At 42.9% G+C, this 14,657-nt stretch overlaps 1 protein-coding gene across 6 annotated transcripts in view; it reads right to left on the reverse strand.

Annotated features, from left to right (window-relative positions):
- Positions 1-564: 564 nt before the first annotated feature.
- Positions 565-14,657, reverse strand: part of CD96 (CD96 molecule) — a 32,212-nt gene continuing 18,119 nt past the window's right edge. For 3 of the 6 annotated variants that reach the window (XM_017731785.1, XM_017731784.1, XM_017731783.1), the window contains exons 7-14: positions 13,531-13,621; positions 12,991-13,167; positions 11,772-11,825; positions 8,953-9,024; positions 6,984-7,061; positions 4,315-4,404; positions 3,112-3,235; positions 565-2,064 (exon numbers count right to left, since the gene is read on the reverse strand). In XM_017731785.1, coding sequence (XP_017587274.1) covers positions 1,956-2,064; positions 3,112-3,235; positions 4,315-4,404; positions 6,984-7,061; positions 8,953-9,024; positions 11,772-11,825; positions 12,991-13,167; positions 13,531-13,621 — 795 coding nt within the window. In that variant the 3' untranslated portion in view covers positions 565-1,955. The remainder of the gene's footprint in view (positions 2,065-3,111; positions 3,236-4,314; positions 4,405-6,983; positions 7,062-8,952; positions 9,025-11,771; positions 11,826-12,990; positions 13,168-13,530; positions 13,622-14,657) is intronic. The other 3 variants (XM_017731786.1, XM_017731788.1, XM_017731787.1) reach the window with 3 other exon arrangements.

Here is a 14,657-nt window from a genome sequence, read left to right on the forward strand (position 1 = left end):
CGGGCATCGTTACCCCGCCGAGCACCGCTTACGGAGGCAGCAGCAGCAGCAGCAGCATCCTTCGGGGATGGGCGGTCGGGGAGCGGGGCTCACCGCAGGGAGCGCTGACACCCATGAGCGCTGCTCACGGTCCGAGGGAACATCTCTGGCCAGAAGCAACCGTGGGGATCAGAACACCCGAGATAATAAAATAACTCCTCTTCGGCACGTATTCTGCAGACAGTCATCCTCGTCTAATGGCAAGGAGGAACGTCTTGGCTCTCCACACCCCTTGGAACACTGTTATCCGTCTGTTTTGGGGGGGTTTGTCGTTTGTTTGTTTGTGGTTTTTTTCTAATTTATTTTTTTAAGGGCAAAAATCGGCCTTCTTTTGCAGCGACGGACAGTATGACAAAAGTTTAACTACTGGGCTCCTACAACACCACACAGACAAGAAATGCTCAAATTAACATTGGTCGGTATAGTTTTGTAGGAAACAAAGTGTTTTCTGTTCCACACAGATGATGGATTTAGAACTGCTTGTACTATAAGGTAAATAATACAACAAAATATGCTAAAAAGGTCTGTGAGATCATTTTTTCCAGTAAGCCATTAATTTAATCTAAAGTCCCGGGAAATACAGTGCTCTGAACCCTGACACTCATCGACCAGTGTTTAGCAGTAAATAAAGAAAATCCCATTCCTAAATCAGAATATCAATTTTAAGCCTGACATGATTGAATTTTAGCTGATTTGCATTAATTACAGAAATACCATTGTGGTAACAATGCATTTCCAAACTTAAGAGGGACAGTTTCTTGGCTGCCTGAAGGTATTGTAATTGCTGCCAAAAGCAGTGCTCCTCCTGCAGCTCTGGTGCCTTGCATTGGTGATGACACAGCTGCTGACCTGGCTGAGAACTGTGCAGAGGGCCAAGCCGAGCCCACCCTCTGCACCATCATTTATTCATTAGTGTCAATACAAGGAAATCTGTAGCTTGGGCAGGACAGGGGGAAGATTGGGTCATCTCTTTCACAGGCTTAAGCCACCCGGGAAACTACCCCTGAGGTCTCAGAAAATGTGAAAATAGCAAATGATGGAAGCTCATTAAGATCAAATTAAAATTATTAAATTCTCTTTTTTTTTAATGTATACTGTAAATATAATTCCTGAAGCGCAGACTTAAAAGTAAGTACAATTTCAAAGGCCTTTCAAAAGGACTAGAATTTTCCATTATCTTTAGGCTTGCTTCAGTCCTTAAGTCTCTGGCCCACAGGTGACTTGTACATGAGCCCAAAATTAGCTTTCTTGTGACTTCACCGATGACAATGAGACTTCTTTGCATACACTTGCACCAGGCCTGCACCATGACCTTTCATCTCACCAGCCACTCTCCATGATCCGGTGCTGCAATCCTGTGCCAAGAGATGCAGAATGTTTTCTTTCTGTGTTTGGTGCTGATTCTTTCTTTTGGTTTCACAGTGATAGAAAATTATATGTTGGGTTATGTTAGTTCACAATAAAAATAAATAATTGCAAGAACAGCTCATGTAGGTCTCAAAATCTTGTGTTCAGCCACTGTTTCCCATGTAACTGTGGTGTCCATACGGCAGAGCTGTCATCTCTATACATTTAATAGATGGACAAGCTTCAACACTTCAGTCAGGCTGGCAGAGTGATGTGTGAATCTGCTGCTATGGACAAGACAGCAAATTCCCAGTCAATCACCCAGTTCAAATTAAGCACATGTAATCTCACAGTGACACTCACGATGGTGTTAATGTAGTGCGTACCTAGAGATACATGGGATGAAGGGAGTGTCCTAAGGAGTGCTCAGCTGCCAAAATTAATGTCATATAGGAGCTCTGAATTTCAAGATGGGTCATTAACACCAAGCTCCTGTAATCACTGTTCTAAAGGCAGAACCTTTTAACTGTGTCAGTCTTCTGTGTGCTACACAAGGGGTGTGGGTGATGTTACAGGTTTTCCAGTTCATGGCAGGATGGGGGAGTCCCATCAGACTCCACCATGGAGGTGTACTTTATTGGAGGCGGCGGTGGCTTGAAAGATGGAGGTCTGTTCATACTGAAATAGAAGAGAGAAAATGCACTATCACACAAAAGTCACACAAAAGACATTTGTAAAATGTTCACAGGAGGAGGTGGATTGGCACTAAGTCATTATAAGAGCACCTGACATTCGCTCTTACATACTGTGACTTCCCTGAGTGTGTTTTATAACCCCAGCACACCTCCTGGTATTCATTTGGCTTTCTCAGCTCCCACCTCAATTTTACTTCATTCATGTTTTAAAAGAAGAGAACATGGTCCTGATGAACCATTCAAAACCCCTGCACAGGGCTTTTGCTCACACTGCTCTCTGAAGGTGTAGTTAAAGACTTGTAACTTTTTTTGGTCAATTTGTAAATAAAGGTCCCATCCCAAATCAGTTAAAAAAATCAATCCTGTTTTTACCTTTGATATGCAGGATTTGCCGCTGTGTTTGAAGAGGGTTTTTTAGAATCATAAGTGATTAATTATAACTATGATTTTTTGAGTGTTTTAGTAATGTTAGTAAGATTAAAAATAATTGTCTCGTAGATATCGCTTTCACCAGTAGATCTCAGAGTGCTTTAGCAGGGAATCAAACTTTGGTAATAATTACAAACTCAACACTTCTTTGACTGGGATTGAGTTTTGGGTAGCCTACTTTCATATATATTATTCAAAACTCAAATAGAGCTGCCCTAGAAGTACAGTTTCATTAAAACATGTCCTCAAGTAACCATAGAAAATGAGAGAGCAAAAGCAGCTGGCAGGGAGGCTAATAGAAATGGGGGGCTCTGGGGACAAAAATTGACTGTTATTCTTCCCTTACACCCTGAAGCTGCACTGCAGCTCTTTTCTTAAAGTTTATTTTAAAGATAACCCACAGAACAGATGAAAGGACTGAGAACACTCCACTTTTCATACTGTATGAAAAAAATGGCATTAGTTATTCATGTACTTAAAGGCCTTGTGTGCTATGTGTCATCTCAAATGAAAAGGTGTAAATCCAAACAGTTGGGTTAGAGTTTGTGCTGCCCTCTGTGCCACCCCTCCCACCCTTGTGGTTCCATTCAGTTGTACTTACATCTCTTTCTGGTACTGACACCATTTCCTGATGCCTAGAGCCACTAGAGAGCTGCAGAAGAGGAGCAGGACAGCTACTACTGTTGGCCAGGGGAAGCGACTGGCTTTGGTATTCCTCTTGTCACCTGAAAGGGACACACCAGTCAGAGCTCATCAGAGTGTCCTCAGAGAGGAGGGAAATCCAGGTTTGCTGCCTGTGGCTCGCTGTTCCCTGCCCTGCACAGCGCTGGTGTCAGTGCAGCCCCTCATCACCAGGCTGAGGATCCCAAATTCCAAGCATTGCAGCTCTGATTTATGGACTTAGGCCACCTTTGTTCTGACTGGGTGTGTGAGCTGATTTCAGCCACCCACTGGTTCTCTTGACAAGATTATTTAGGCACAGCCCAGAGAGCATTTATCCAAAAAACCATTGGCTTTCTCAAGTTCCCCTGTGAGCTGCTCTGCTAGAAGCTCACAGTGCAGAGAGGCACATCTGCCCACCCCAGCCCTCCTTCCCAGTGGTTCATTTTTCACATCACTGACGCCAGAGCCTGCCAAAACGTCTGGCCAAGGGCTCAGCTGCCTTTTGAGGTGAACTCTTGTCTGCAGCACAGCATCCCAGTCCCATTCCAGCTGCCTCTCCCTACTGGATGCTGAGATTCCTGTCCCCTTCCCCCTTCTGCACAGTCAACCTTGTGTGTGCTGACAGAGGTGCCCTGAGGTCCTGGGCATGGAGAAGAAGGACAGAAGGACCACAGTCCTTCTCCAGCTGCCAGAGGGTGCAGCAGTGGCCTGGGTGCCAGAGAGATCCATGGGCGATATGCCTCAGTGTCACCTCCCGTTGTGCTGGCATCACCACCCTGTGCAAGGCTGGCCATACTGGTGTGGCACCCAGCCTGGGTCTTACCCACCATGGCAGCCAGCGCTGTGGCCAGTCCACCATGCTGCATGAGCTGTGAGATTTCCCTGGGGCACGAGTGTGACTGGCCAAATTTTGCTGCTGGAAGAAAACATGCACTGGAACTTTGCTTGCAGATGGAAGGAGAAGGCTGGAATGCCAAAAGCCTGTGACAACCTGTGGTATGAGGACACAGCAGCTGACTCCTCTTTTCATCTCTTTTCCCTTTTTTTGGAATCCCCTGGTCAAAACAAGGCTCCAGGTTTTGTACTTCTGCAGTGGCATGCTGAAACTAGAGGATTTGTAGGATAAAAAAAAATATCTCACCAAGACTGTGCAGCAGGCTGCTGGTAGTAAACAAATCTTTTCCTCCAGTAGCTGAAATTGTCTGGTCTGTGATGCTGTAGGACAGGTTACCTAAAAAGATACGGGCACAGAATATTTTTAGTAACTTACTTGGTTTTTTTTTTTAAATGAAGGTTGTCTTTTGAACCCACTGTAATTCACCCTGCTGAAAAGAGGAAATCAAGTTCCAGGATCAGGGTGTAAAAATTCACTGGCAAGATGCCTACATTTTTGGCCTACAACCTGGTGTTAGATAAAAAGTGTACTTTTATCAAATTAAAGGAGAATGGGAAAGGAAGGGAAGGGAAGGGAAGGGAAGGGAAGAGAAGAGAAGAGAGCAAGCACCTGTTAAGATGTTCCATCAAGCCAGCATTGAGCCAGCTTTGAGCTGTGCAGCCATCTGGGAGAATGATAAGCTTTTTACCGCTTTGATGGTAATGAGAAACCTAAAGATATTAAGTGGCTTAGCAGCAACACAAAGAGCGTACCTTTGTCATGACTGAGCAAAACCTCAGTCTCCTCTGTCAAGTACTGTCTGAACCACAAAAATCATCCATCATCTGTTTATAGACAGTTTTTTCCCTTCCTAATACAGTTAAGCTACTGATGTTTAAGATCAGTGCTCCATAAGGATACATTTCTGTTTTTTCTAGCCATCTCCACATTCACAGCTTCTGAAATAATAGCTAAAATACTCAAATAGACAATGGCACAGCATTTCCAGAGCTGCCATGGCACTTCTGATGTGGGGATTCAGTGGTGGAATCATTCAAATTTGTACAGAAAAGAATCATGTCCTTTGATTATCATACAAGCCTGTACATGACTACTTCATTAGGCTCTACTGTGGCTATTTTGTACTCTTTGACTTTCTCTGATGCGAACAACAAATGAAATAACGGAGGAACCTGAAAGTCTCTGGTATAACTGTTGATTTATAAATTCAATACAAAAAAAACCAGCTTTAAATTATGTAAATGGCTAACCAGACAGAACCAAGAAAATCTCTTTATGGTGAGATGCTTGCTAGCTTTGGCTGAAATTGAGAGTTCAAGTGTATGTGTGTGTGTGTGTATATATATGTATGTATGTGTGCATTAAAAAGCCTTCTAAAAATCAGTCCAATTTTAGGCCACTCTAAATATTTGCTGAGATTTTTGGATATTAATTCAGTTCTTTTCTGCTTGCTTACTAGGTGTTAGATTTTATGTGAATAAGCATGACAGATCTCACATTTGTAAAATGCATGGCATTTTACAAAGTTACATATGACAAAAAAGGATATACACTTACAGAGATCCGATAGCACTGTGCTCTCTACAGCACACTGATGAGCACTATTTATTCTTATTTACATAATGGCTTGTGTTAGGGCATCTCAGGACCAAAATGATAATGGTACTCACTGTCATAGGAGCCCAGAGGCCCTTGGAGAGCACAGGGATACATGTGTGTGCCTCAGCAGGCTCACTGGTGCCTGAAACTGCCCTCAATTACAGCTGCTGGACTGAGGACCCTTCAAGGCCCTTATCTCTTAGCTGGTGTTCAGGCAGGCACAGGTGCAGGGAAGCAGTGGCAGGGATGTGCAGATGAGTGGTGCAACACACAGTATCCCCTGCAAATAGTAGAGCAATTCAGCATGCTTTTAGCAAAAATTGCAACCAGCAAGCTGTGCAAGAGCATAATTGTGAAGCATTAGAAGCTGTCACAAGGTTGTGGTATAAATGCACGGTTGTGGGTTGTACGAGGGTAGATCAGCACCAGAGTGCTACCAAAAATACATTCACAAAATGGAAAGCGGCTGCTACATTTGTGCCTCAGCCAAAAGATGACTCCCATGCAAATGCAAAAGCACATTGACAGGTCCTGCCTGTTCCAAACGCACAAAGGCAAACCAAGATGTCAAAAAGGAAAAGTCACTATGGGCTTTGTATTGCTGAGCAGAGATTTTCTAAAGGGAAAGACTAGTGAAAAAATGTTCACCCTAGGGGTTTTTTTTATTGATTTATTGATCTTTAATGAGGCTGTCTTTCAATGTTCTATTAGCCAGCCTTTATTGCTCCACATTATCTCATTATTTCACTGCTGCTCTGCGATTTTATTTAGCTTCTCCAGCAATTTATTTCATCAATAAACTACCTTCAGCACTCACTACATTTGCTTAGCAACTATCTCAATTGTAGTATTATTAAAATAAATATGTCTAATGAAACTGGGCTGCTCAAATGTTTTTTCATTCCTCTTTTGCCACTGCAAATCCTTGACAGCTTGGAAACCCAAGCCTTTATCTTCTAACTCAGTGGAACTCAACAGGGAAATTGCTTCTGTGAAGTATTGAAAATCTGGTACACATTACTCCACCTGACTTCTGGCCTCTGCTCAGACACAACTTTTCCATGCTTAGTAATAATTTTTGCATGGTAATGTGGTGACTCTCAACTAGCGGCTGAAAATAAGCACCACAGAGCTAATGCTCTGAGAAAAGGCATCACAAATTGAGGACCTGAAGATCTGCTGCTGTGGTTTTTGCAAGATGCTCCAGATTACTCTAGATTTGCAACCCAACACGCACTGAGCTGGTGTCACATTTGCACTTTCATAACCCCTCTGTTTCAGTCCTGTGAAGCAAAGGAGATGCATTGTCTACTCACGTGCTGTTGTCAAAGTCTCGCTGACTGCTGTAGCACTGATGTAGCCTTTTGCCTCTGTGGTAGAAGTCAGTGTTCCTGGTAAAAAGCACACAAGCTTGTAAAAATTGCTGTAGGGAGCCATATCACTTGTTTTTCATTTTCCCCCTCTTTTTTCCCTGTTTTCTGACTGAGGTCAAACAGGTGTAGCCCACTACTCAAGATGCTGGCTTCCCTCAGACAAGCACTACACAATGCTCTGTCTGGTTTGAAAGCTTATCACGAGCTAGAAACTCAAGAGGAGTTTTACTGAGATAGGTAAATAAACTTAGACAAAACATTTGAAGCATTTTTCTATTTCAGCTTAGTTTCAGGTGAACCTCAGGAGCTTGAGTGCACTGGCTTGTTTTGACCTGAAACCAGTAGAGTGATGAACAAACATACATAAAAATCAGAATTTAGACAGGATGTCACCAGCTCCAGTGAAACAAAACTGTTTTCCCAACTAGCAAAGGGAAGTTTTGAAGAAGTTAGATTACAAGAGTCACACCTGCAATGTCTGATGCCAAATAACAACTTATTTAACATTTTCCTTTAAGCATTTTTTTAGTGCTAAGATTTCTAGAGCTCAGATAGCTATTTATCTGATATTCAAACACAGACAGATGGCAGCTGGCATGTAGACCTTCATTTTCCCGAGAGAACAATTTCACATTTACTAAAAAGAATCCATCTTTCTTAACAACTGTCTCATTTTTGGAAAAATATCAAGCCATCTGAACAAACCTGAGAAGGTGAACTGCAGCTGTAACTGTATCACTCAAAGCCTAAGCAACTCTGGCTCAGTGATGGAGCTGTTGTGGAAGCTAAGCAAAACCAGGCTACAGTTTTAACAGCCTTGGTTTTGCTTCCCCTCTTCCTCCTCTTGCCTATATATGTGCACTCTTCCCTCATACCCATTCTCAGCAGTCTCTTAGATTTTTATTAAAAACTTGCAAAATAGCAGGAACTGAACCAAATCAGTAGACTAAAACAGCAGGCTTGGCCTTGGTGTCGTGTCTCGACTGTAGCCCGGAAGATTTGGTCAAGAAGCTGATGGTGGCACCAGTGTGAGGACCAGCAGTGATCCAGAGAGGAGAAGCGCTAACCCAGGGTTGTCATACCATGACTGGCACATGTTGGGAGCACTGATAAAAGACAATTGCTTCCTGGGCTACTTGCAGAAGAAAAATGGCTCAGATTCGTCTCACATTATGAGTTTGTTCTCGTACCACCTCAACCAGAGGAAATGTATAATTCAGTGAGGAGAATCCTCTCTGTTCACATTGTATATTTATAGCCTTTGCTGTTAATATTTTTGTTGAGACGGAAGGGCTTTCATTCAACTTGGACAAGCAACTTATCTGTTCTGCTGTCAGACAGGCAGGTGTCTCTGTTTTGGAGATGGGGAAGGCAGTGTGAGAAGCAGCAAACTTTCATTTCAGCACTGCTGCAATCTGTGTTCCAGCCTTGGCATATCTCAGTCAAGCCTCTGCAAGCCCCAGGGCTTTATGTTGAGTGATTTATCTCCCAAAGAGCACTCTTCTGGGGCAGGCCAAAGCCTTGTGTTTAGTATCTTCCTCCAGTATTCTATTTAGGTATGATATTTAACTAAAGACAATAGGTATTCTTTGTAAGCACTATAATAACACTAATTAACTTCTTTGTAAACGCCAATAACACTCGATGTCTGTTCAGTTGCCAAAATTAATGAATATATCCTACACAGAGCATTAAAAAAGATAAACTCAAGACAGTATTTTCTCATATATTTATTCCTGAACTGTGGTTACACTGACAGTGGTCAGTGTACTTCCTAGTGTGTTATGTACTAGGAAAAGGACTTCAATGGACATTAAATTTCTTGCTTCAAAAAAAGTAAGATGGTTATTGTGTTTATGTGTCTTTTTGCTACATTGTTGAAGCAATAGAGAAAACAGATTCAATTCATTACCTTGTGTTGTGGAAGCAGGAGCCAAATTTGCTTGACTTGTGAAATCCAGAGAGGCCAGAGATGTCTGGTGCTCTAAAGACAGTTTACATGGTATCACATTTAGTCCATAAGTTCTTTAGAAAATAATGTAAATAAATCACAAAACAACCTAGATCAAAGAGCTTGCAGTAGCTGTTGGGTAAATGCAGACTGTGCAGCAGAAATCCTGCTGTGGGAGTTAAGGTTAAATGCTCAAAACTCATTTCACAACTCCAGTGGGCACTTGCAGATGGCTGATGTTATCAGTGCTGACCCTTTCCTGCTGGCTGGCTGGCTGCAGGCATTGATTATTTGTGCTGTTATACACAGGGTTCAGTTTGACTGCTCTGGGGTGGATCATCCACTTGAATGTGGTGCTCCCCAGCTAAGCCAGGGCCTTGACAGAAATGGTCCATGACAACAGGCCACAGCCATATAAGCCCAGGAGATCACCTGCTCTTGAGGGTTCTCCTCTCAATTGCTGAAGATAGTTTCATGTAATTATCCATATCCATGCTCTGGTAAAACAGAGTTAGTTATAAAATTAATGAATGGGAATGTGCCCTGCTGTCGGGTCAAGGAAAAGTGATGGCTTTAACTTTTCTATTACATGCACCTGTCTGTCATAATAGGACAAAATTATTTACAGTTTTATAGGCATATTATTCCACTTTATAAAAATGTGTAGGAATAATACCTAATATTCAGCATGCCATTTTACATGCTGCCCTAACTTGGCAGTTTTATCAAGATTTCTGTCAGATCTCTGCTTGGGTAACCTCACAGCTCACAAATTCCCAAGCAGCAGCCCATTGGTACTGTCAGTACCAGAGCACACTGACCTTTCCCAGTCACACCTTGGACTCTGAGTGCATGACATTTAGGCAGTGGTCAAGCACAGATCCTACATACATTGAGTAAGAAATAAAGTATTTTTCCCCCTTAGCTGAGGCTCTCATGACAGCAGATGTAAGTGCTGAATTACCAAAGTCTAACGAATGAAAGCAAACATTCGGCATGAGAAAGGTGCTTATTCTGCTTTAGGAAAGTGGGCGATTCAAAGGTTCAGGAGCAAGAATTTCTAATTTCCAAATTTCCAAATAATCTTTTCATGCACAACTCAGCCAAGCAGTCCAGAAGGAAACGTGAAGCACCTGAGGTAACTGTGCTGAGAAATCCCTAGGGAAACAAAGGTTTTGGGGAAAAATTTTTGGAGCCCCTGGCACCTCAACTTAAAAACCAGAAATGAATCACATGGGTTTATTCCATACAAAGAGAGTCACCTTATTAGCACAGATGCTGAAATAACATTTATGACCTGGTGGTGTCAGCTGCACAGCTCCATCCATGAGGCACTTCAGAGGCTGCAACTCTGAGAGGAAATTTCAGAGACACTCTGCACTGAAAAGTGCTCACTGAGTCCCCAGAGAAGAGGAGGGGGAGTTATTCCTTCTAATTAAAGAACTGTTAATCACACAGGTGAGCTCAGCAGAGACACCATCCTGCCCAAGTTGCATATATGTCCTGAGATATCTGTTTTCTTTCTTTATTTTTCCCATCACAAGAGGCAAAGTACTCCCTGAGTAGGCTAGGAGGATGGATTATGTCTCCCCCAAAGAGGTCCATGAAGGAAGAGATCTATGAAAGCTCACACACTCCACTAGAAAAACATATCTGGGAAGGCAGCCAGAAGGTACCTCTGTCTGGTCAGGCACGTGTGGAGGGCGTTGGGTGGGAGTGACCCTTGCAGACTGGATCTTAGCATAAGCAGGTAACTATCCACTCTCCAGCTGCTTTTCTGTGCTAACAATTGTACCTCCTTTGACTGCTTCTCTTCCATTTGCATTTCAGCTTTGCCTTGCCCATGCTAACAGGGATTTCACAGTAGCTGGCTGATGTAAAGCACTCCTTACCAAAGATGCAACAGGTCTAAAAACCAGAGCAGCGAGGCTCTTTGAGATGTGCCTGGCTCCCAGACGGTTCTGCAGTGTGCAAGGTGAAGCAGGGTGGTGGCCTGATGGAAGTTGCTAGGGTTCCTTTGAGAGCTCACCTTGCAGAGGCCAGCAGAGGAAAAAGTCTCCCTCTCTCAGGGCTCCCCAATATCTGGGATGGTTTTCTGGTGCCCAGTGGGGTATTGGCTGAGCCCCCAGGGCCTGCCACAACTTGCACTTGCAGAAGCTTTTCCCACAAAACCCATACTTTTTCATGCCATCTGCTTTCAGCATTTCTCTGACACACTCATGTAACCCCCTGCTAAAGTGCAGCTGCCTCCCACGCGGAGCAGAGCAAACTGCTCCAGGAGAGATGTTCCCAAAGGGCTTTGGCTGAGGTGTGGAGAGAACATTCATCTGTCTGCAATAAGCTGATAATAAGACAAACTTGCAGGGGAAGAGCAGGGATTTACCAAATTTACACAAATTAAGAAACATCTATCAGTTCTTTAACACAGCAAAAGTGTTGAGGATCTTGGCTGTGTACTTAAGCAGAAGGTAGAACCTCCATTAGCAGGGCTGTTATTTTTAATTATTAGTTCAGTACTGAAAGAACTATATTCAAATGCCAGATGAAGCATCACAAATAACATTAAGTGCCCCTCAAGGCTGGAGCTTAATTATGCTTGGTCTTAATTATGATAGATTACATCACCAAAATATTGGTTTATAGTATTTTCTCTGAAGTCAAAGCTGCAGAAAGGGGTACCTTACTACCCATTTAGAGTAGTAAATGCTGCAACAGCTTTAGGACTTTATAAATGCACCTCGAACACAACCCAAGTTATTTTATTCTCAAATTTATCCTACCATCTGAAATTGTGGTAGTAAAAACTTCAGCTGAGGCTTCATTAGACTTATTGTCTGTGAAGGAAATAAAACAGAGGAAGATTAAAGCAATTCTTAAAAGTAGTTATAAAGGCTGAAAATTTAGTTTGGGCTTGTGTCATACTGTGCACCTTTGCAGAAAGTATGGCAGAGAATTAATGTAATTCTTTCCTTTCTGTCACATCTAAATACTTTAACATTTTTGTACAGAGTGGATCTATCTTAGCATTAGCATAGCCTGCAGGCAAGAACATAGACTGCTTTAATTGACATCTCTTCGATGTGAATACATTTCTAGAAAACTGCAAATTGGGGGAAATGAGTCATTTTTGAGAAAAATTATGATTTCTCTCCCTCCCCTCTGAAGCTATATTTCCAGAGGAGTAAGTGGTGGCTTTTGCTGCAGTCTTACTTTGTGGAAAAACATGCCAATAGGAACATACGCAGCCACAAGAGAACCCAGCTGGGATGCAAGTGGTTTCCACGGTAGGTGATGTGCCCCTAGATGCTGCTAAGGGGTCAGCAGCTCAGTCATATTGTCTGTGCAGCAGGGAGCATACACAAAAAAAAAAATTTAAAAGGTATGCATTTGCACCTGAGGAGGAGACATGCACAAGAGAGTGCTAAAGGAAATCTGTTTGCCCTTCTCACCCATCACACTGCATCCTCAGAGGTGCTGAAAACTGTACTGCCAAGTCTCCCGCTTTCACCAAAAAAGCAGGACAGTATTTCTCCCCACTTCCCTAATCATGTAGCCAATTCCTACAGTACAGGTTATAGGGCAGTTTCTCTACCACCCACAGCAGTGCAGCCTTTTGCATGTTTTACTGAAGACGTAAAACTTAGCCCTGAGTCTGAGGATTTGGTTTCCCAGGGAGCCACGAGTGCTCAGTGAAAAACACATGATTATAATAGCTCACTGGTGCCATGTGGCTATGCTAGAATATTTTTGGGTATGGGGAGGACAGCAAGATTCTGCCTAAACAAACAAGTGTCTTCTGTTTGTGCAGGAGTTTCTTAGCTCATTTAGAGGCTTGAGCAAAGATTTGAGCTAAAAAACCTGCCAGAGAGTTCAAGCTGTGTGATCAACTTGTACAATAAAGCTTCTATACTCTTGGCATTTCTTCAGTATTTTAAATAACAGAGAATATATGTGTTTGGTGTTAACATTTTAGATATGTCCTATCTGTGAAAAACCTACCGAAGGAAACAAATATTTCTTCTGACGAAATATTCCTTGTTTCATTCCATGGGAAGGGAAATAGACACACACACGAGAACATCTTATATGTCTCATGGGTCCCTTGCAGCATCAGCGTTGATCTCAACTCATAGAAACCTTCATTGTCTTGCCAGTCTTCTTGTACCACAGAAATTTCTTGGGGAGAGGAAAAGAAAGAAAAGACCCTCTTGTTACACTCCAAACTAAAAGTCAGAGCTGTGCAAAACATCGGTACTGGAAAGCAGGCTCATATAGCCACAGGTTTCTTTGCTGAGACACTGTCAAAGATTTGGCAAGAATGGTGTGGTCATGCCAAACCATAGTTCCCATCCCTGGCAATTGCAGGGGGCTCTGGTCACAGCCATATGCCAGCTGTTTCCTTTGAGGAGGCCTGGCGCTCCCCCCTTCAGCCAGATAGACCCCTACAGGTTCCCTGTGGCAGGAGTGGGTAACAGCCATGACTTTCCCTGGGATCCACTCCTGCAGCTGTGCTGTTTTCTTGTGGACAGGTTGCTTTACCTCCAGGCTGCTCCATTAGGCCCACTCTATCCATGTACCACAGGAGGCTCGGCTTGGGAAATGCCTTCCTCACAACACAGCTCACGCTAGGCTGCAGGACAGCAAAAGGCAGTTGTTAGGTTACATCTATACATCTGTACATTTATATATATATATATATACATACAGACACACACACACACACACATATGTATATATATGTATGTTAGGTGAGCCTCTGACACTTCCCTCCTGGCTGCCAGCTTCCAAACTCCTGTACAGACAGTGCTTGTTTACTCACAATCCTGATCTGAAAGAAAGCACTTTGTTCCTCTTTATTGTGTTTCTTGCCCACTCCCCTCATTTTTCTGATTGTGGACACTCTTGAATGAGAGCTCAGGGACACACCCGTTGCCCTGGGTGTCAGGACTCCAACCCCCTCCAGTCCTGTGCTGTGGCTGGAGAAATGTAGAGTGACCCCCACTCTCCTGCCCCCAGTGACAAACACCCACATGGAAAAACACTGGAATTGGTAAATGGCATAGTGTGTGTGAGGAAAATGAGAAACTTTCTGATTGCCATGTAAATCCTTCCTTCGTTAGGCAGATAAAGAAAATAATCCCATGAAAAAGACTGCCTAGCCCAATGATATGTTGAATATACAAAATTAGATACCTTTGTAGCAGACACAATATGTAAGAGATTTCCAGAAATCACAAGGAATTGGATGCTTTAGATGCAGTCGTCCTGGTTCTGTGCCATTTGTTCCCGAGATCTGTGTTTGTGCTCTATTTAATTTCTCAGCAAACAATAGATGGGCAGGACTTTAATATCAAGGCTGGATAAGGGTTGGGCACTAGCAGGGTGAGCGGTCTCATCCTCATGCTGCCTGGACATTCCCAATTATGTTTATTTAGCTTAACCTTAGTTTAGGTTATGACACTGCTAAGTACTAAACACTGTTATAAGAGAAATGGCCTTGTTCTTTTCAACAGAAGAAAAAAGCATGTGCTACTCATGCAGCAGAAACCCCTCTTGTTCCCTCTTTCAAAGAAAGTGGTTCCCACATTTAGTTGAAAGCAAGCTTGATGTATTGAAGTCAGCAGAAGTCAATCATTCAGTACAAAGACTGAAACTACCCAGCTGAA

The sequence above is a fragment of the Corvus brachyrhynchos genome, unplaced genomic scaffold (assembly GCF_000691975.1).
Source record: "Corvus brachyrhynchos isolate BGI_N302 unplaced genomic scaffold, ASM69197v1 scaffold3, whole genome shotgun sequence".
Classification (NCBI taxonomy): Eukaryota; Metazoa; Chordata; class Aves; order Passeriformes; family Corvidae; genus Corvus; species Corvus brachyrhynchos.